This window comes from Malaclemys terrapin, chromosome 10, assembly GCF_027887155.1.
Source record: "Malaclemys terrapin pileata isolate rMalTer1 chromosome 10, rMalTer1.hap1, whole genome shotgun sequence".
NCBI lineage: Eukaryota > Metazoa > Chordata > Testudines > Emydidae > Malaclemys > Malaclemys terrapin.
The window spans coordinates 14,192,983-14,211,320 of NC_071514.1; the positions used below are offsets into that span (position 1 = coordinate 14,192,983).

An 18,338-nucleotide genomic window follows, 5' to 3' on the forward strand; every position below is an offset into this window, starting at 1 on the left:
TCACTCTTTCAGTTGCCTTTTCTCTATATTATGTTTCTTTAATTGCACTCTACAGATCACGGTCTACAATCCTTTAATCAGCTTTGTCACCCTCCTTTGGAGTCTCTTTAATGCATCAATGTCTTTTTTTTTTTAAATAAATAGAGGAATCAAAAACTGTACATTGCATGTGTGTGTAATGGAGAGTGATGTGTGTGTGTGTGCATCGGAGAGAGAAAGAGCTGACTATGTAAAAGACGAAGGGAATGCGTGTAAGTGCATGAGTGTGCATTTGTGTCTGAGTTATAAATGTGTACGGGGGTGTAGGTGAGAAGGACAGAGGGTACCGATGTGTGGGTGTGCGCATGCGTGGGTGTGTACACCGATGTGTGCAAGGACGTGAGTCATGGGCGGTTGCGTGAGTATGTGTTCCAGGGTTCGTGGGAGCACGGGGGAAGGAATGAACAAGCGTGCAAGTCAGTAGTTTTGGTGGCTGATTGACTGTAGCATTTCCTAGCCTCCCTCTGCCCTTCAGACCCTGGCGCTGGAGCTGCCTTACCCTGTAGTAATCAGTGCTGTAGACATCTCTTGACATCCCAAAGTCGCCAATCTTCACCAGCAGGTTGGCTCCAACCAAGCAGTTCCTGGTTGCTAGGTCTCTGTGGACGAAGTGCTGGGAAGCAAGGTACACCATTCCAGAGGCAATCTGGCTGGCAATGTGCAGCATCTGGGACAGCCCCAGCTCCCCCTTGGCCTGTCGAGGCTGCCCGTCCACCAGGATCATAGCATCTGGGCCGTGCGCCCTGCAGGGGAAAGAGCAAAGAGCACAGAAGTGGGTATCTAAACAACCAGGTGGCAGGGATCTCAAACCACCTCCATTCATCCTGGAGTCAGGGCATTGGGCCCCAACTCTGAGACCTTCTCAGTGCACCTGGATGATTGGCTTCTATGCGCAGATCTGTTGGAAAGAGGGAGCCAAAACAAACATGAATGCCCTCAAGATCTGGAAGTTCAGTTCAGTTAACTTTGCCCCCCATAAAACCTTCTCCAAATATTTAGAGATCTCCCTTTCTTCTAATCCCATCATTCCCTGGCTCCCCAGTGGCCTCTCTCTCCTCAAATGGGTTGCCTTTTTCCCACCAAACCCCTTTTCACCAGCCCCCACTATGTCCTCTGCTCCGGATGACATTCCACGAAGCGAGGCGGAGGGGGGAGAGGGAGTTCTGCTGGGCTTCAGATGTCACACACTCCTGGGCTTCCTTGGGTCAGAGCCCCAACTCTAACCCTGAGGCAGCCCTGGAATTTGTAAGCTTGGACAGGAGCTGAAAGTGGCAGGCAGAGGCAAGGCATGGGTGTGGGGTGACTTGCAGGGTCACATGCCCTCCCAGAGTTGCTAGCAGGGATTAGACCCTACAAAGTCAGGGGAAATCCTGGGCAGCACAAGGTCTACGTATAAGACACATTCTAGGTGTGTGCATTCTAGGTTCGGACTCAAGGTCAGCCTTCTTGCTGCCCTGCCTGCCCAGTTCCCCTCACATACTAAGCCTGTCTTTGCCACACTATCTCCACGGTGGCGTCTCTCCCCTACTGGAGTTCACCCTCTGGTTGCCTGTGTGGAGGTGGAATAGGAAAAACATTCATATTTAGGGAAAAAGCAAAAGATTTTGCTGTGATCTTCTTCCTCCTGATTAGATACAGAACAACATTTCCTCTGGGGCTTTCCTACCACTCTCTTCTAAATGATTCTTGGCATTTCATCAAGCAAATTGAAACTGCACGTTCAGAGCTGTACCTCCTTCCCTGCTTTGAGCTAAACATCCCCACAAGATCAGAACTGTTTGTCTACTTTTCTTAAGTGCTTGGCTGGGCTCTGGGATGAGCACTGGGATTAGTGTCCAGGTATTTCGGGTTCAGCTGATTCCATTTTTCAGATGCCACTTCTTCAAATGCCTATTGCCTCCCTGCCACTACAAATACAACCCTAAAGCTCCCCTACAAGACAGCAGGAGGAGCTCTGAAAGGGAAGGTGAACTCTACGGGTGGCACTAGGGAGCAGAGAGTGCTGCAGACAGAGGTGGAGATGTTGCAGAGAGCAGGAGGTAGGAATGCTGCAGACAGCACAGGGCGAGGGTTGGAGGAGCTGGGCTGCGGGGTAGAAATGTCACAGAGATTATGGGGCTAGTTGCAAAGAGCAGGTGGGATGATGAGAGGAGCTGTGGATTGAGAGAACTTGTTAGGGAATGTTGCAGAGTGCAAGAGGAGATTGCTGAAGAGAGTATATAAGATGAATGATTGATGTCTTATTTAAACATCCTAAAGCCTGTTTTATACCAGGGAAATTAACTGTTGTTGACAACACATGTCAGCAGTAGGTGGAGCTGAGCTGGTGCTGAGCACGGCTGAGCGACAAACATACACCAGAACAAACCACAGCGTCTGAAACAATGAAGAACACAGCTGGCCACGTTCTGCACTTGCAATTGGACCCGGCTCGTCAAGATTCGACTGGCTGACACCTGTTGTCAGCAACGAGTAATATTTCTGGTGTAGAACAGGTCTGGAAGCAAGCAACGTGTTGTTGATAGATGGTTGTTTGATCTGCTGCTCATTCCAACTCCCAACAGACCAAGAAGCACCAAAGAAATCTCTCTTTCTGCCCCATCTAGGTAAGGAACACAGGTGATGTTTAAAACATATTAGCTGGTCCAGGTCAACCTCAGAGGGGTGCACAGTTACCCTCAACCAGCTAACACTTTCGTAAAAGTGTGACACCCTGTTTACACTAGTGTCTAAATTAGTTAAAACCTTTTAAAATGCAACCTATTCTCCTAGTCTAGACAGGCCTTTCCTCCCTCCCTGTAGCTGGGGTAGTGTCAACAGGCTAATGCCATTAGTATAAGTGACAACAGTGCATCCAGTTTTATGGAGAAGGCTGCAGAGAGCATGAGAAGACGGGTTGGTCTGTCACTTTCTCAGAGCGTGGGGCTAATTTGGTTTATTAAGGATTGTAAAACCGGGCAGATTCTCAGCCCATCAGAGGGGTTTGTTCTTTGGGGATAAAACACCGCAGTTCATGCGATGGACATTTGGTCAGCATGGGGCAGAAATCCCCTGTCTTCAATGAGCACTGTCTCTTTTTGCCCACAGCCGTTTGGACACTAGAGCTGTTAAAATTATACTACTATGACTTCTTTTTCTTTGTAATGGATAGCTTGTATGTTTGTTCCTTCTTTCTTCATAATCAAAAGACTACAAAAACTTCCAAGAAACAATTGTCTGTGAGCAGGGAGCAAGTCTGGAGTATTTAATAAAAGAGGAAAATTAAAGATGACTGCAAATAGGGATTTACAATGGAAATTTTAAAGTAACCTTAACTCTAGCTGGTGCTACCACCCACGCTCTGATTTTACACACATACATAATCAAAATGCTACACAAACTTCCAAGAAACAATTGCCTCTGAGCAGGGAGCAAGTCTGGAGATTTTAATAAAAGAGGAAAATTAAAGGCGACTGCAAATAGGAGTTTACAATGGAAATTTTTAAGTAACCGTCACTCTAGCTGTTTCTACCATCCAAGCGCCAAGTTTAATACACACACACACACACACACAAACATGCTCGCTTTCTGTCCTTCTCCATGGCTAGATAGAGAGGGAGACAGACATGCAGTAAACACAGAGGGAAAGAGGATATTTGAACACCACAGAGATGCGGAGCAGCCACCAATGGTATGTGCACAGCAGGGGCCCTGCAGCCTTGTCTTGCATAGCAGCTCTAGTGAACTCCCAGGTTTCAGAGTAGCAGCCGTGTTAGTCTATACCCGCAAAAAGAACAGGAGTACTTGTGGCACCTTAGAGACTAACAAATTAATGGACACAAATCTGACATCAGGAATCATAATACTCAAAAACCAGTGGGAGAACACTTTAACCTGTCTGGCCATTCAATGACAGACCTGCGGGTGGCTATTTTACAACAGAAAAGCTTCAAAAACAGACTCCAAGGAGAGACTGCTTCGCTGGAATTGATATGCAAACTAGATACAATCAATTTAGGATTGAACAAGGACTGGGAATGGCTGAGCCATTACAAACATTGAATCTATCTCCCCTTGTAAGTATTCTCACACTTCTTATCAAACTGTCTGTACTGGGCTAGCTTGATTATCGCTTCAAAAGTTTTTTTTCCTCTTACTTAATTGGCCTCTCAGAGTTGGTAAGACAACTCCCACCTGTTCATGCTCTCTGTATGTGTGTATATATATCTCCTCAATATATGTTCCATTCTATATGCATCCGAAGAAGTGCGCTGTAGCCCACGAAAGCTGATGCTCTAATATTTGTTAGTGTCTAAGGTGCCACAAGTCCTCCTGTTCTTTTTCGTGAACTCCCAGGCTCCCTAGTAAGTCAGCCCTGGAGACCCCCTGCTCCCTGGAGAGGGATGTTTACACTTCTCCCTGACAGCTCTTTCGGAGGGAGCTGCCATTTCAATGCTGGCCTTTTATCAGCCAGGACACTGCAATTTGCAGCAGGCCTTTTTGTATTTCCTGACGGGCCGACGGCAGCCTGACACGTCTAATCTGCCGCCACCAGTGGCGAGAGGAGCAGCCAGGCTGCATGAGGGCTGGGAGTGAAGTATGAAGAGAGACCACCCTGTGGCACTCAATCCCCAGTCCAGCTGACAGGTGTAAATTGAAATGACTCCCCTTGCCACATCGGTCACCTTTATTGTTCAGTGTTTTCTCTGAGAGGCCATAATAAAAACTGGGGGACTTTTATTTATGATGCTTATCTGCGGGAAGCCCAGGCTAAAGTGAGCCCGCTCCCATTTTACTACTTTTTCAATTTCTATTGAAAGGTGTAGTTAAACTCGGACAAGTTCATTTGATTTGCTCCTGAAAGTAGCCCCCGCCCCTCTGGCCCTGGGAGCAGTGCTGGGTGATGTATGCCAAAGAAAACTTCTGCATGCCTCCTGCAGGGTAAACACCCAAAGCAAGGAATGCACCTGAGTGGACAGTGCTACGTCTGCATGGGTTATGTCGCTCAGGGGTGCGGCTAATTCACACTCTTGAGCGACATAACTAAAGCTGTAGGTAGCTATGGCCTAATATCCTGGGACCAACACAGCTAGAATAATCCCAAGGGCTTCAGAGACTGGTCCACATTCAGCCCCAGGCTAACCTGGGGTAATATCTGCGGAAGTCAGTGGTAGGTAGGCCCTCTCCTGCCAGGGCTAACTCCTAACCAGCACTGATGTGCAGCCACCACTGTTGTGCAATGCAGCAGCTGCTTCATGGTGCACAATAACGCTGCAGAAGACCTTAAGGAAGGCAGTGAAGAAGGACCTTGAAGCTGATGGGTGAAATTAAAGAAGAATGTTATTATCCTTGCTGAGGTTTTGATAGTGTCTGGGCGTGAACTCTCCTTTCTGAGGGAATGCGCTGGGGATTTTAAGTGACACAAGTGGCCAGGGCCTGGGCTTTATGCCCTGCCTGAAAGACGGCACCTCCCTATCGTTTCAGCGAAGAGAGGTGTGGCGAGTCCCTGTTCCAGTTCCTTCAGAGGCTCCTCTGCAGCAAGCAAAAGAGAGGCCCTATTTATCTGATGTAAAGACCTTCACGCCTAAAGAGACCTGACTCCCGTTTCCCGCCCTGCGCCTCTGGGCTGGCTACACAAAGGACTCAGTGTACGCTCACAAACAACGACCCAGGGCTCAATTCATGGCTCTGCCTGAGCTCACTGCCCAAGGGAGAGAGGTTCGGTCTAGCAGCCTCCCTTTCCCAGGGCTGCCCTCTCTCTACCTCATCCCCTTTGTGAGGATGGCAGCACAGATGCATTAGTGAATCAGGCTCAGGGGGTTCATGGTCTCTCTGAACTCCCCGAGCTTTGTGGGGTGTTCCCTTGGCCCAGGTGTCTCTTGGAGCCCTCCTGTCCCAATAACTAGGCTGGTGTCTCCTCCCATCACTAGTAAAAAAGGGGCTAGGGGATGCGAGGCAGCTACTGGTGTTCCAGAGTGTCCATTCTCCATAACTCCCCAGAGAAGGGCGCCCGGGGATGACCAAAGTATGAGGGAAAAAGCATCCAAAAGGTGTAAGGCTGTAATGCCTGGGACTACTGGGTAATCCAGGGATTGGACTCCATCACATGGAGCCAGGACAGTAGGGCATAATACAGTAATGAGACACACACCCTCCCTAATAGGTGATTCCAGAGAGTCCATGTCCCACCCAGGCACTCTTCAACCATGGGTTATCTCACTTAATGAGGCAAATTGTTGCTTGACTCCAATACAACCCTGGAAGTGTGGGGGTGGAATGGCTCCAAGGCCTTCGTCTGGAGTACGAATGTCTGTGTAAAGCCAGGCCCCAGGGCTCTGGCAGCGGAAAGGCTTAATAAGGAATGGCTTTGTCACGCTGCGGTGTCCAGCTGGCCCGTTCTGGAGCATTCTGTTTGGTGAGGTCAATTAAAGGAGATGTCAAAGTGGTACAATAGGTTATGACTCACCTGCAATATCTGGCTAGTCCTAAGGAGGACAAGGCTTGCAAATTTTTTTTTTTTTTTTTTTTTTTGCCAGGGAATGGTGTCTCCACTTCATCTAAGAGCAGATGGATTTTCTCCTTTTCTATTAAATACCTCAAGTACTTGGTCTCTCATGCTTTTCTCTGGGCTGGCTTCCTTCAGCAACACACTGTCCTACAGGTTGTATCTGCACTCCGAACTAAATGAAGGACCATCTCATCCAAATAGGCAGCCACATGCTCACAATGATGGCAGGGAGAGGTGGTCCATAAACTGCTGGAAGGTGGTGGGGTGCCACACAAGGCATGGTAGTGAAATGGCAAAGCCCCGGAGTGGGGAAGGCTCGCTTCTCTTTGGATTTGGCTGTGAGGAGGGCCTGCCAATGCCTCTTTGGTATGTCTAATAAAGTGATGTATTGTGTTGTTCCTAACTTGTCAAGCAGCTCATCCCACTAGGGCATAGGATAGGAATCGACCTGTGAAATCACATGCAGTTTCCTGAAGTCTGCACACTACCACCAAGACACCTCTGGCTTGGGGATCAAAATGCTGGCGCTGCCCCCCAAGGACTGTGAAACTCCGACATCAGTGCGAGAGCCGCCTTGCAGAGCTCTGGGGAGAGGTGAACCTTTCAAGAGCCATTCCCAGAGCCTCATCATTCAGGACACTTGTTTAATAACCCAAACCTTTGGGGAAGGATTTGTTTTTCCCGGTCAGAAATCGATTGCAACAGTGGAGCAATAATCTCCGTGAACAGGAGAACCCCAGTTTCGGCACTGACACCACGTTCAGCTCCTCATTCCTAATGCAATTATGCTCATGTTTAGCAGTCAAAACACAAAAATATCAAGGGTCCAATTTTCTAAATACTTGGAAATAAAGCTAGTAATTATTTCAAGAGGTAAGCGCCACTCCACTTACAGTACAAGCTTTAGAGCATGATTTCTGCATCACAGGAGACTAGCATCAGACACATTTGCTGTCTGCTCCACACCACTCAGAGATTTGAAACAGGGCTACGTTAACACAAACTGAAACCTTTTTGTTCACACCAGGAGGGTCAAGACAGAGCAGGCAGAGCACCCCTCAAATCACACCCCTCTAATGCGCTTTACCATGCGGTATAGACAAGCCCGGCTGGTGTTTTAATCTCTACCACTCTAGAGGCAGGTGAGGCAATTATTGAAATGGGGCCAACCTACAATAGCTCCTAATTCCCCTAGGATTCCCCTAGGACATCTGGATCACAATTGGGACCTCTAACCAGAATTAGTGAGCAAAGCTCCAGTGTTTGGGTCTAGTGGCACCCCAAAATCAGATCTCTGGATCTAGAAAGGGGAACTGGAAATCTCACAGGATCTCTAACCACTGATGCCAGCCAGGTCAGACATCCTGAAAGTACAGCTTCTCTAGGGTAGAGGTTTGGTATTTTTACTCCTGGCCCCATCAGGATTCTGAGGTGGGTGATGCGCAAAACGAAATGCATGGCAGCAGAACGATAACCTCGTTTTTACAAACTAGAGAAAGTGGTCAGGGGGGTCAGTTCAGTCCTTGGCTTTGTTTGGCACGGGAATTTCACAGCTGCTGAAAGGTGTTGATTTGCCAGCTCTGCAGACTGCAGCTCCCTATCCATAGCATTCCCAGGCTGCCTCCTGTCTCAAACCTGCTTTGACCATGTGGACATCCTCTAAGGATGAGGACAGGGCCGGCGCTTCCACTAGGCGACCCTAGGCAGTTGCCTAGGGTGGCAGGATTTGGGGGGCGGCATTTTGCTGCCCTCGGTGGAAATTCGGTGGCGGGGGGTCCTTCCGCTCCGGGTCTTCGGCGGAAATTCGGTGGCAGGTCCTTCACTCACTCCGGGACCCACCGTCGAAGTGCCCCGAAGACGCGGAGCGGAAGGACCCCCCCGCCACCGAATGCTCAAAGGAGGAGCGCTGCCGCCTAGGGTGGCGAAAACCCCGGCGCCGCTCCTGGATGAGGAAGAAGTCCAGTCTGCATGGCTCTCTGTGGAGAGTGCTGACCCCTGTCTGCTGGAAGCTGGACTGGGAAGACCGACTCGTGTTATCTAGGCAGTCAAGTAGTCACTGGACAGTAACAATTTTTGGTCCCTACTGGCTTGGCCTGGATTCAAAGCAGTGACCCAGAGGAGGAAGGTTCAGTGGCCCCTGCCTTGCCCTCTCAGCAGTCAGCTCACGCTTACCTCAGGAACTTATTCAGGTCCCCATGCTTCATGTATTCAAAGACCATGATGAGAGGGTCCCCGTCACCGCAGACCCCATAGAACTTGACAATGTGCTCATGCTGCAGGTTGGTGAGCAGCTCTGCCTCCCTCTGGAAATCCTTGCGGGCTGCCAAAGTGGGGTCTTTCAGAGCCTGGAAGAGGGGAGCATACAAACAGAATTGGGAGGGTGTGAGTCAGAATGAGCAGGCCTGGTCTCTCCAGCGTTGGGCTCTTCGGGGTAGAGGATTCTGCAGAGTGATATTGCCTGTTACACGAGGATCTCAAAGCACTTTACAAACAGCTACGAATTAAGCCTAACAGCCCCACTGTGAGACAAACCAGGTTCATTATCCACATTTTATTGATGGAGAAACAGTGAGCTGTCCAAGGCCACAAAGTGAGTCAGTGGCAGAGCTGGGAACCGAATCCTGTAGTGCCAGCTCCAGTTTCATGCTCTAACTGCTGCACTGAGCTACCCTCCTCCTGAAACCCAGCCTGGGCTGACACTGAGGGGGGAACCCAAGAGTGGCTGGGGGAAAGAGACTGGGTAGCATTGCCTGAATCTGCTGAGTAAATCTGGAGAGCGAACAGATGGGAAGAGAAGGAAGCTAGAGGAAGTTACAGGTGGGCTGGAGACCTTTTATAGGAGCTGCCCTCTCGCATTAAGTGCACTGTTCCTAACCCTTCAATATGGTTTGGGTTTGGTTTGAACCTGGGACAAGGCCGAAATCTGTTTGGATTTTAGGAGGCGGAGTTTGCCTTCCCTACCATTAAAGTCCAGTGTCTTACCAGCAGGTGCTAGAAATATCACAGCTCTCTTCACTTCCCTGCGACAAGGAGAGACAACCTGCTCCTTTCCCACTAATCACCTGACGGTTTGGGGGCTTTGTTGTGGGACCCATCACGGAGTTCACCGTCTTCTCACAGTGCTGTCAAAGGGGCCTTTACTCCCTACCTATGTGCCTCAACCATACCCTGGAGGCACCTCCTGTAGGAGTTGGCAAAGGTGGTACGGCTCCATGGCACCAGTCAGCTCTGCTGAGCTTGAGCCGCAGTTACCACCACTAGGCTGGAGTTTCTTCCTATGTGGACAGCAGCCTACTTGGCAATAGAGCTCATTCCCCACCTCATTTCACAGAGAGCAGCAAACAGCCCTCAGAGGGTAATAGATTCCCATTCTTACCAGCTTGGGCAGGATTTCAACTGGTGACCTAGGGGCGAAAGGCTCAGTATCTCATTATTACTCCGCTCCTGAGCCAGCCAGCCCCCTCTAGCTGTCTTTTCTTTTGAAATAGCTGACGCCGCCTCCTTTCTTCTGAAGACGGATTTGCTGGGCTGTGCAGTTATTGGGAGGATTTTTCAAAATGCCTCTGAAGGACACTGTCAAATCTTTCCTCATCATTTTTAAAATCATGTTTTTATTCCCTGCTGTTTATAACAGCTCCCTGAGAGATTGATGCTGAAATCTGTATCCTTACCAAAAACATCTCCTTTAGCACATTTGAGCACACCGGTTTGCTGCTGTTATAGGGTAGCTTACAAGAATGCACACACTTGTTATTGTAGGGTGCTGGGAGGACTTGACTGCACATACTTCCTGAGTATACGGTCAGGTTCTGCATGAGTGCAGGGCTGTACACACTGTTTATTATTGTACAGTTGCTTATGGAGGTTGGTTTGGACACTGCTTTGTTACTGTAGGTGTAATAAAATAAAAATAAAAAATATATGGAGATATACCTATCTCGTAGAACTGGAAGGGATCCTGAAAGGTCACGGAGTCCAGCCCCTTGCCTTCACTAGCAGGGCCAAGTACTGATTTTGCCCCAGAACCCTAAGTGGCCCCCTCAAGGACTGAACTCACAATCCTGGGTTGAGCAGGCCAATGCTCAAACTACTGAGCTGTCCCTCCCCACTATCGTTTTGGGAGAATCATCACAAATGCCATGGACTGCGAACCTTTACGCATCAAAAAAGGCTGGTCAGATTTAGTGTCACTTGATCATAACAATATCCCTTGAAATTATTTCTTCTTGGGTGCCCACCCTACCAGGACATCTGCTGTCTGCTTACCAATCTCTGTCTGTGTAATGATGTCATTGGAGTTACCACAAACCCCAGTCCTTCTCTTGTCAGTCTGTAAACTCATATGGTCACCTCACTGATTGGGGACTAAGGACGAGACCCTGCTCATCTTACTCATGCCTGGAATTCAAAGGCACAAATAGTCAGAGAAGGTCAGCAGAACTTGGCTGTAAATGATGCACTGGAAGACTGTTCAGCATTTAGGAAGTGCTTTCTCATTTGCTGTGTCTTGAGGCAGTGGATCTATCGAGTGAGATGCTGAAAATAAATCCAGCCTGTCCTGCAGCTTTGTCAGGCTAGACCAGTGGCTCTCAAACTTTTGTACTGGTGACCCCTTCCACATAGCAAGCCTCTGAGTGAGACCCCCCCTTATAAATTAAAGACACTTTTTGTATATTTAACACCATTATAAATGCTGGAGGCAAAGCGGGGTTTGGGGTGGAGGTTGACAGCTCGCGACCCCCCATGTAGTAATCTCACGACCCCCTGAGGGGTCCCGACCCCCAGTTTGAGAACCCCTGAGCTAGACACTAAGCTTAGCAAAGTGGCAAGTGCTCTTCTTCCATCCATGTGCTTTTCCCGCTGAACCAATCTCCACAGGTTATTATCCAAGCATGAGGCTACACCTCTTTGTTCCTTCCCCCACCCTACACCCGCTCAACACATTGTATAACTTCATTTTAATTCTCTGCCCTCACGGGATAGCCACCTAGAGATATTTAGATGGATGACGGTCACACTGTGCAGATGGCAAAACATCCATCCTCATCTCAGGCACCTGATTATTTTTAATCATTTAATATCTTTATAGTATTGCTGCTACAGGAAAATAGCTCCCCTCCCCCCTCAATCATCCTTTCCCCCCTTTATATTTGGACCTGATATTTCAAGGTACAATGACGTTTAAGTTCCCTGAATACATCGTTGATTCTCCAAGGTAATGGGAATATATATGTTAAAGGAACATTGTTAAGATTGTAAAGGCAAGGATTTAAAAGTCAGGAAATATAGACGTTGGAAGGTGTGTAGTGAATGAGGCAAAAGAGACGAGGAAAAAGAAAGGAGGGTCTCATGGTTAAGGCTGTTGAATGCTGCCTGAGAGAACTGCCTTCTACCTCTGTTTCTGCCTCTTCTGGATGTTGGGCAAGTCACTTAACCCTAACTTTACACAGGTGGTCACTAACTGTGAGTTGCTCATTTTCCTCGTGCCTGACCTGAGACTCTGGGCTCTGATTTGCAGCTCTCTCTGCACTCACAGCTGCAACTGGAGTCAATGGGAGTTGTGTTTTGCATGCAATACTCTGGCATAAAGGCATCCAAACTGGGCATGAAGGGGTACTTCTCACTTTAATCTCGCAGTGCCTCAGTCCCCCATCTGTAAAAGGGGATAACGCGGGGTGTTGTGAAAATAAAGTCATTAATATTTGTGAAGCACTGAGTGATAAGGACCACAGAAAAGTCACGTGAAGATTTGAATAATTCTGTCTTCAGAGCAGGCAACCTTAATGCTGGTATTTCCTACCGTTACAATGCTTGATTTTACAACCTCACTCATGTTCTTTGAATATAGTTTTTGTGTGTTATTTCCTAGGGTTTTAAAAAAGCAAATTGAGAAAACAAAAATGTCATTGAGTGGCATCATATTGACATCCACTGGGTGATCAGCAGAGTTGGAGCCTTCCAACTGCACAGACTGCTGCCAGGTAAGCTAATGGATAACAGTAGCATCCTCTATGTGGACCAGCACTAGAGGGGAACATTTTGCCAGTGGGTTTCACAGATATTTGCTGACAGCAGAGGAACAGTGAGATTGGAATCTTAGGTGCCACTACGGGCTCCAGAGGGAAGTGTGCCCATTCTCCCAGCCGTGATCCCTGCTGTTCTGTTCCCTCCACTCTTGTCTCTTCTCCATCCATAGTTCCATGTCCCAGTCCCACTCTCTTCAGCCAGTGCCAGACCCCGTTCCTCCGGCTTCTCATTTCTGTCTCAGTCTCCTAGCTCACACAGTCCCAATTTCCCACCCCATCGCAGCTCCTCATCTGATCTATCACTCTCACCCATTCTGGCTTCCAGTTGCCCATTTCCCCGCTTCTGGTATTCCCCATCCCCAGTGGCCCCCAGTCCCAATCTCCCTCCTGGGGCTCCTCCAAATTCAGTGCCTTATCCCCAACTCCCCCACTTACCCCATCTCTTTGTCCACCCAGTTCCAGTTCTCTGCATGCACCCTAGCTCATCAGATCTATCTCCCCTCCTCCATCTTCTGCCCACCCCACTGATTCTCAGTCTCAGTCTCCTCTCCCCACGCCGATCCTCATCCACTCTCAGACACACCTCCATCTACAGCATGGGTCGGCAATGTTTGGGTAAGCGGTGTGGGCGAGGGATGTGCTGGCCGTGGCTTCCCGCCGTCTCCATTGGCCCGGGACGGCAAACCGTGGCCAGTGGGGGTCGCAATCGGCCGAACCTGCCGCGTCAGCGGGTAAATAAATTGGCCCACCCTGCCAGGGTGCTTACCCTGGCAAGCCACGTGCCAAACGTTGCTGACCCCTGATCTACAGGTTCTCAGGCTCCTGTCTCCGTCCTTATTTCTCTCCCGAGCTCCCAGTCCAGTCTCCTTGCCCAGCTCCTTCTCCCAGTCTACTCTTTTCCCCAAGTCTGGTTCATGTCCCCTCTGCATTTGAATCAGGCAGCCTCCTTCTCCATGCTGCCTGGGCCCATGGGTGGGGTGAGGGGGGGTCACTGAGAGCATAGGAAATGCTGAGTGTCCCTTCTCTCCATTTTAGTGCCAGGACTTCATGAAACCTTCAGGGAATTTAGCTGCTAAAATCTAAGCAGTCTTTACTGAGCACGTGCAAACTGCAATTTTTCAAAGGCTGATAATTGGTCCAAATTTGGTGGATTTTCACAGGGACAGTGAAAGGCATGTCATTGACACAAAGGCCACTTCCTTGCCAAATTTCAAGTTCCTGGCTCCAAAGCATGGGGGTTCTAGAACTTTGGAAACAAAAGGTCATCAGCATTTTTTAGCATGGGCAAAACAATGCGTTTTCCCTAACCTCGTTCTTGAACACAGCTGAATTGTTTCGGTTGAAATTTAAAAAAAAAAAAAAAATTCAGCCTGAGGCAGACACCCACCATGGGAATCTTCAGCCTAAATGGTTAAAATCTGGCAAAGGTATTATCAACTGAAAACAGGGTCTTACAATGGGAAGGGTCAGGCAACCTCAATAATGGGCAGTGCGATCAGTCCCGCCTGTAATAAATGAAGAGGAGAAAAGAAAACGATGTTCTGATGTAGGAAAGGAGGTCATCTCACATGAGCCTGTAGAAACCAACTGCCGATGCTACTGAGTCCTGTAGGCTTTCCTGTGGGGGAATGGGGTTTCATTATTGGGGCCACCTCTTTGCCATCACAGTCAGTTCTCAGGAGGTTGAGTCTGTGTGCACTTGCGAGATCTCCAAGAAAACCCAGCGTGCTGCAAGTCATATTGATGCTCCAGCGGGTGGAATTCTTCCATCTAACCCATCATTGAACAAATGCCAATGCAGTCCTAAGGGGTGTGATGCTGCTGGGGGGTAGGTTTTTGGATGTGAAACAGGAAGCCTTGGTCACGTGCGGTAATTAAAGACCCTCTGGCATTTTGTAAAGGAGGACTGACGTTAAGCTCCGCCGGCCTAGGTTCAGATTTTGCATAACTACCTAAACTTGCTCCCTAAATTCCCCTTGTGGCTTCAACTGGCTACATTATTCTTTCCTATCCTTGTGCCGTCGGACGTCAAACAGCTGTTGTGTTGCATATTGAAGCTGGGCGCATTTCAGAGGTGGCAAAGTCAGTCTTGTGTAAAATGCTTTGTGACCATGACAAAAGGCATTCTGGAGATGTAAGTTTGTAACAACAATTAGTGGGAGATAGTCAAGCTAACGCTACCGCCTACAAGCAAATGGAACTCAGTCGAGCCCTAAGAGATTGTGGACGCATTGTTTATACGCCATAAGGGTTGGATGTTGTTGAGAGGCAGGCACAAGTCGGGGAACAAGGTTGACACCATGGCACAAGCCACGCTCTCAGATAATTAATCATGTGTGTAGTTATTCTATACATCTCTGTAGCATAGAGCGAAAAGGTGGCACCTTGCAGTTCAGAACCAGAACGTACCAGGAAAAGTGAGCTTAAAAAAAATGTCTTAAAAGGTTGATTAAAACAACGCTCTCTTTAGGAACAGGTTGTCTCTGGGATTCTGGAGAGAGATATTTTTTCTTTGTAGGGTATCGGTTCAAATTCAAAACCACTGACAATGATTTACATGGCCGCAGTTACCATGGTGGATTATGATGTATTTGCCAACTGGTGCCACTTGATATGATAGCACACTTATCCACTAAGCAGACTCCTCCACCCGAGGCCTGGATTTGCCGTGCAAACGTGTTCTGAGTCTCTCAAAAGGACCCTTAAGGGGTGTACGCAAAAGCTGATTGAGACAGTAGAAGCCATGCTGAGCTGGCCTCTGTTGGAAGTCCTTTAGCTTGGAGTTGTGTGACCAAGCTGGTAGGAGCAGATCTCAGCTGGAAGTGATCCTTGGAGGATCTTGCAGATCATCCCAGAAAACTTTATTTCTGTGGGGTTTTTGTGTCTGTGTTTTGGATTTTTTTGCGTGTGTGTTTTGCTGAGGCCTCTTTGCCTCAACTTCTCATATATAGTTACAGCAAAAGATAAAACAAAGGGCTGAGCAAAAGGAGGGGCGGCGGGGGAGGACCCACAGTTTCTCAGAGAGGGCAGGTGAATTCCATACATTGTTTTTGCAGCTGCATGTCAGCTTCAGCTTCCAGACCAGTGCAGTGCAGATTCTCCTCGGTGCCTCGTGGCCAGATCAACAGGAAAGGAAAGGAAAGGTTTTGGCATTGGTGAGAATAAATGACCTTGAAGCAAAATGCTGAAACTTTATGTGACTAAGTGGATTTACCATAATCTACTGCATCTGATAAACCTTCCCCACCTACCCTTTCCTATCCTTCCCACACAGTATCATCCCGCTATACCTTGCTGTTCAGCCTCCACTACATTCTGTTCCATGCTCCCTTGAGATTTACCTTCACTGCCACCAGCATCTTGTCCTTGGTGGGGCTAAGGTTGTAGCACTCGGCCAAGAACACCTTCCCGAAGGCACCTTCACCCAGTTCCCTCTTCAGAACGATGTCTCTCCTCTTAATATGCTGAACATCTGCAGAGAATGGGTTGATGGGGAGGGGAGAATGAATCCAGGTTAATGCAGGGAACGGACAACAACTAGTTACATTTCTAGTGCTTTACAAGCGCTCTACCTTTTCACATGCACCCCTACAGGGGATGCAGCCACACAGTAGTGGAACTAGAGCTGCCCAAAACATCAGCAAGGAAAGCACCTGAAAGTCATCCTGTTTTTGCTAAAACTCACAGCAGGTTTAACAGGAGGTTCAGGAAACTTTCAGCTGAATCTCCCATGTTGTTTTGGGTCTGTTTGGAACAAAGCTGGATATGATATATGCTCTGGCACCACGTCCATGACATGTTGCGGTTTCACATGGTTTTGATGCCAGACCAGATGAAATCTGAGGGTTTTGAGTGAGTTTTGCATAGAGATTTTGGGTTGGTTTAAACCCCAAAACTCAAGAGATACACTGTATTTGGGTGCCTGACCCCGGTAGGTCAAAATGAGGAAAATGACCTGGGAGGAGAGAAAGCACTAACTTTTTTGTGAAGTTCTGGGCAGTAAGTGGCAGCAGTTTAGCAGCCCCAACAATGCCACATAAGAGCCCGATCCTGCAACCCTCACTCCCATGAACATTTCTACAGGTGCAGGCTCATCATCAGTATGATTTCAGTGAGCCTCTTCACTTCAGTTAAGGCTGCAGGATCTGACCTAATTTATGAAAGGAAGTGAAGGAAAATATCAACTGAAACCCAGGAAGGAGCAAACCAATAGGAATTTAGCTGGGACACTGCGGTTTATGCTCCGTCTGTTTAGGTCAGTGTTTCTCAAATTGGGGTCGCCGCTTGTGTAGGGAAAGCCCCTGGTGGGCTGGGCCAGTTTGTTTACCTGCCCTGTCTGCAGGTCCGGCCGATTGTGGCTCCCACTGGCCGCAATTCGCCGCTGCAGGCCAATGGGAGCTGCTGGAAGCGGCGGCCAGTAGGTCCCTCAGCCCGCGCCGCTTCCAGCAGCTCCCATTGGCCCGGAGCAGCGAACCGCAGCCAGTGGGAGCCGCGATCGGCCGGACCTGCAGATGCGGCAGATAAACAAACCGGCCTGGCCCACCAGGGGCTTTCCCTACACAAGCGGCGACCCCAGTTCGAGAAACACTGGTTTAGGTCTTTATATATTACCCATCGGTGCAGTATCTCAGGGCCAGATTTCCGAAGGTATTTAAGTGCCTAAAGGTGCAGACAGGCACCTAGCGAGTTCTTCAAAAGAGGAAGGCAGGCTGGGCACCTATCTCTGGTTGAAATCAATGGGATTTAGGGGCCTAGCCTGCGTAGGCACTTCTGAAAATCCAATTAGGCACCTAGCTACACCTTTAGACACAGAAATGCCTTTGAAAATCTGCCCTCAGTGCCTTCTCTTGGGGAAAATGCCCTGGCATGCTCAATGACCACAGTGCGCCAAGCACTCTTTTCATATCTCACCCAAAAGATGGCCCCTCCAGCCTCTGGACCGGGTCACGTATGAGTCCCAGTGCTTCCAAAGGGCTTTTTTATGACTCCAAGGGCCTGAGCAGTGTGGGGCTGGGAGGAAGAGATGCCCAACCACAGCAGCAGTGTCTGGAACTTTTGCGGAGGCCACGGAGGCCAGAAGCAGATACTGGGGGAGCACATTCCCCAGAGCCAGCTGCTTCACTAAGGCACCGGTGCACCACAAACTCTCCCCAGCTGAGCCCTAGTGTGCCGGAGGCAGAGTGATGGCAGCATTAGTGACCCCTCTCTTGTGCTCATGGACCAAATGTGGCTCCATTACGGCCGTCCCCTGTGTGGTAAAGTGCTCCCTTCTCTCTCCCACAGAAAGGCAGCTATAATGCGACCCTCTGGTCATGTGCTCCCACTTTCCTCCATAGCAAGTTGCTTTCGTATCCTTTCATCCATCTCCCTTTGCCAAGGTAGCAGAAAGGATCTGTACTCAGTAGGCAGCATTCTTTGGTGCCCAGATTTCATGTTGGGCTGGTGTATCGAGAAGGTAAGACAACATTGAGACAGCACTTCTTGTGGCTGTACTGAGTCATCTGGAGCATGCCGGCGAGAAGGAAAGGTTACAGCCCACTAGATGTGCCCATCCCAAGCACCATATCAACCCTGACTCAATTCAATACACAGCTGCTTCACAGGGGGAAGAACACACCCTGTGACGGCACAGGCACTGCTCAACTTATCAAAAAGCCAATGCATTGGAAGAGGAATGTCCTGAGGGTTTCCATACAATTAAACCTGCTAATTAGAAGCTCGCAGGCAGGTCTATAAGCTGCCATCTCCAGTCTTCTCGACCGTTTGGGAAGCGAGATATGGACAGA

The 18,338-nt window shown here is 48.8% G+C and overlaps 1 protein-coding gene across 3 annotated transcripts in view; it reads right to left on the reverse strand.

The window, feature by feature from the left end:
- The window catches only part of NTRK3 (neurotrophic receptor tyrosine kinase 3), a 345,792-nt gene that overhangs the window by 58,140 nt on the left and 269,314 nt on the right, over nt 1–18,338 (reverse strand). For all 3 annotated transcript variants that reach the window (XM_054041827.1, XM_054041826.1, XM_054041829.1), the window contains 3 exons: nt 15,894–16,024; nt 8,699–8,871; nt 539–782 (listed from right to left, as the gene is read on the reverse strand). In XM_054041827.1, the coding sequence (XP_053897802.1) occupies nt 539–782; nt 8,699–8,871; nt 15,894–16,024 (548 nt within the window). The remainder of the gene's footprint in view (nt 1–538; nt 783–8,698; nt 8,872–15,893; nt 16,025–18,338) is intronic.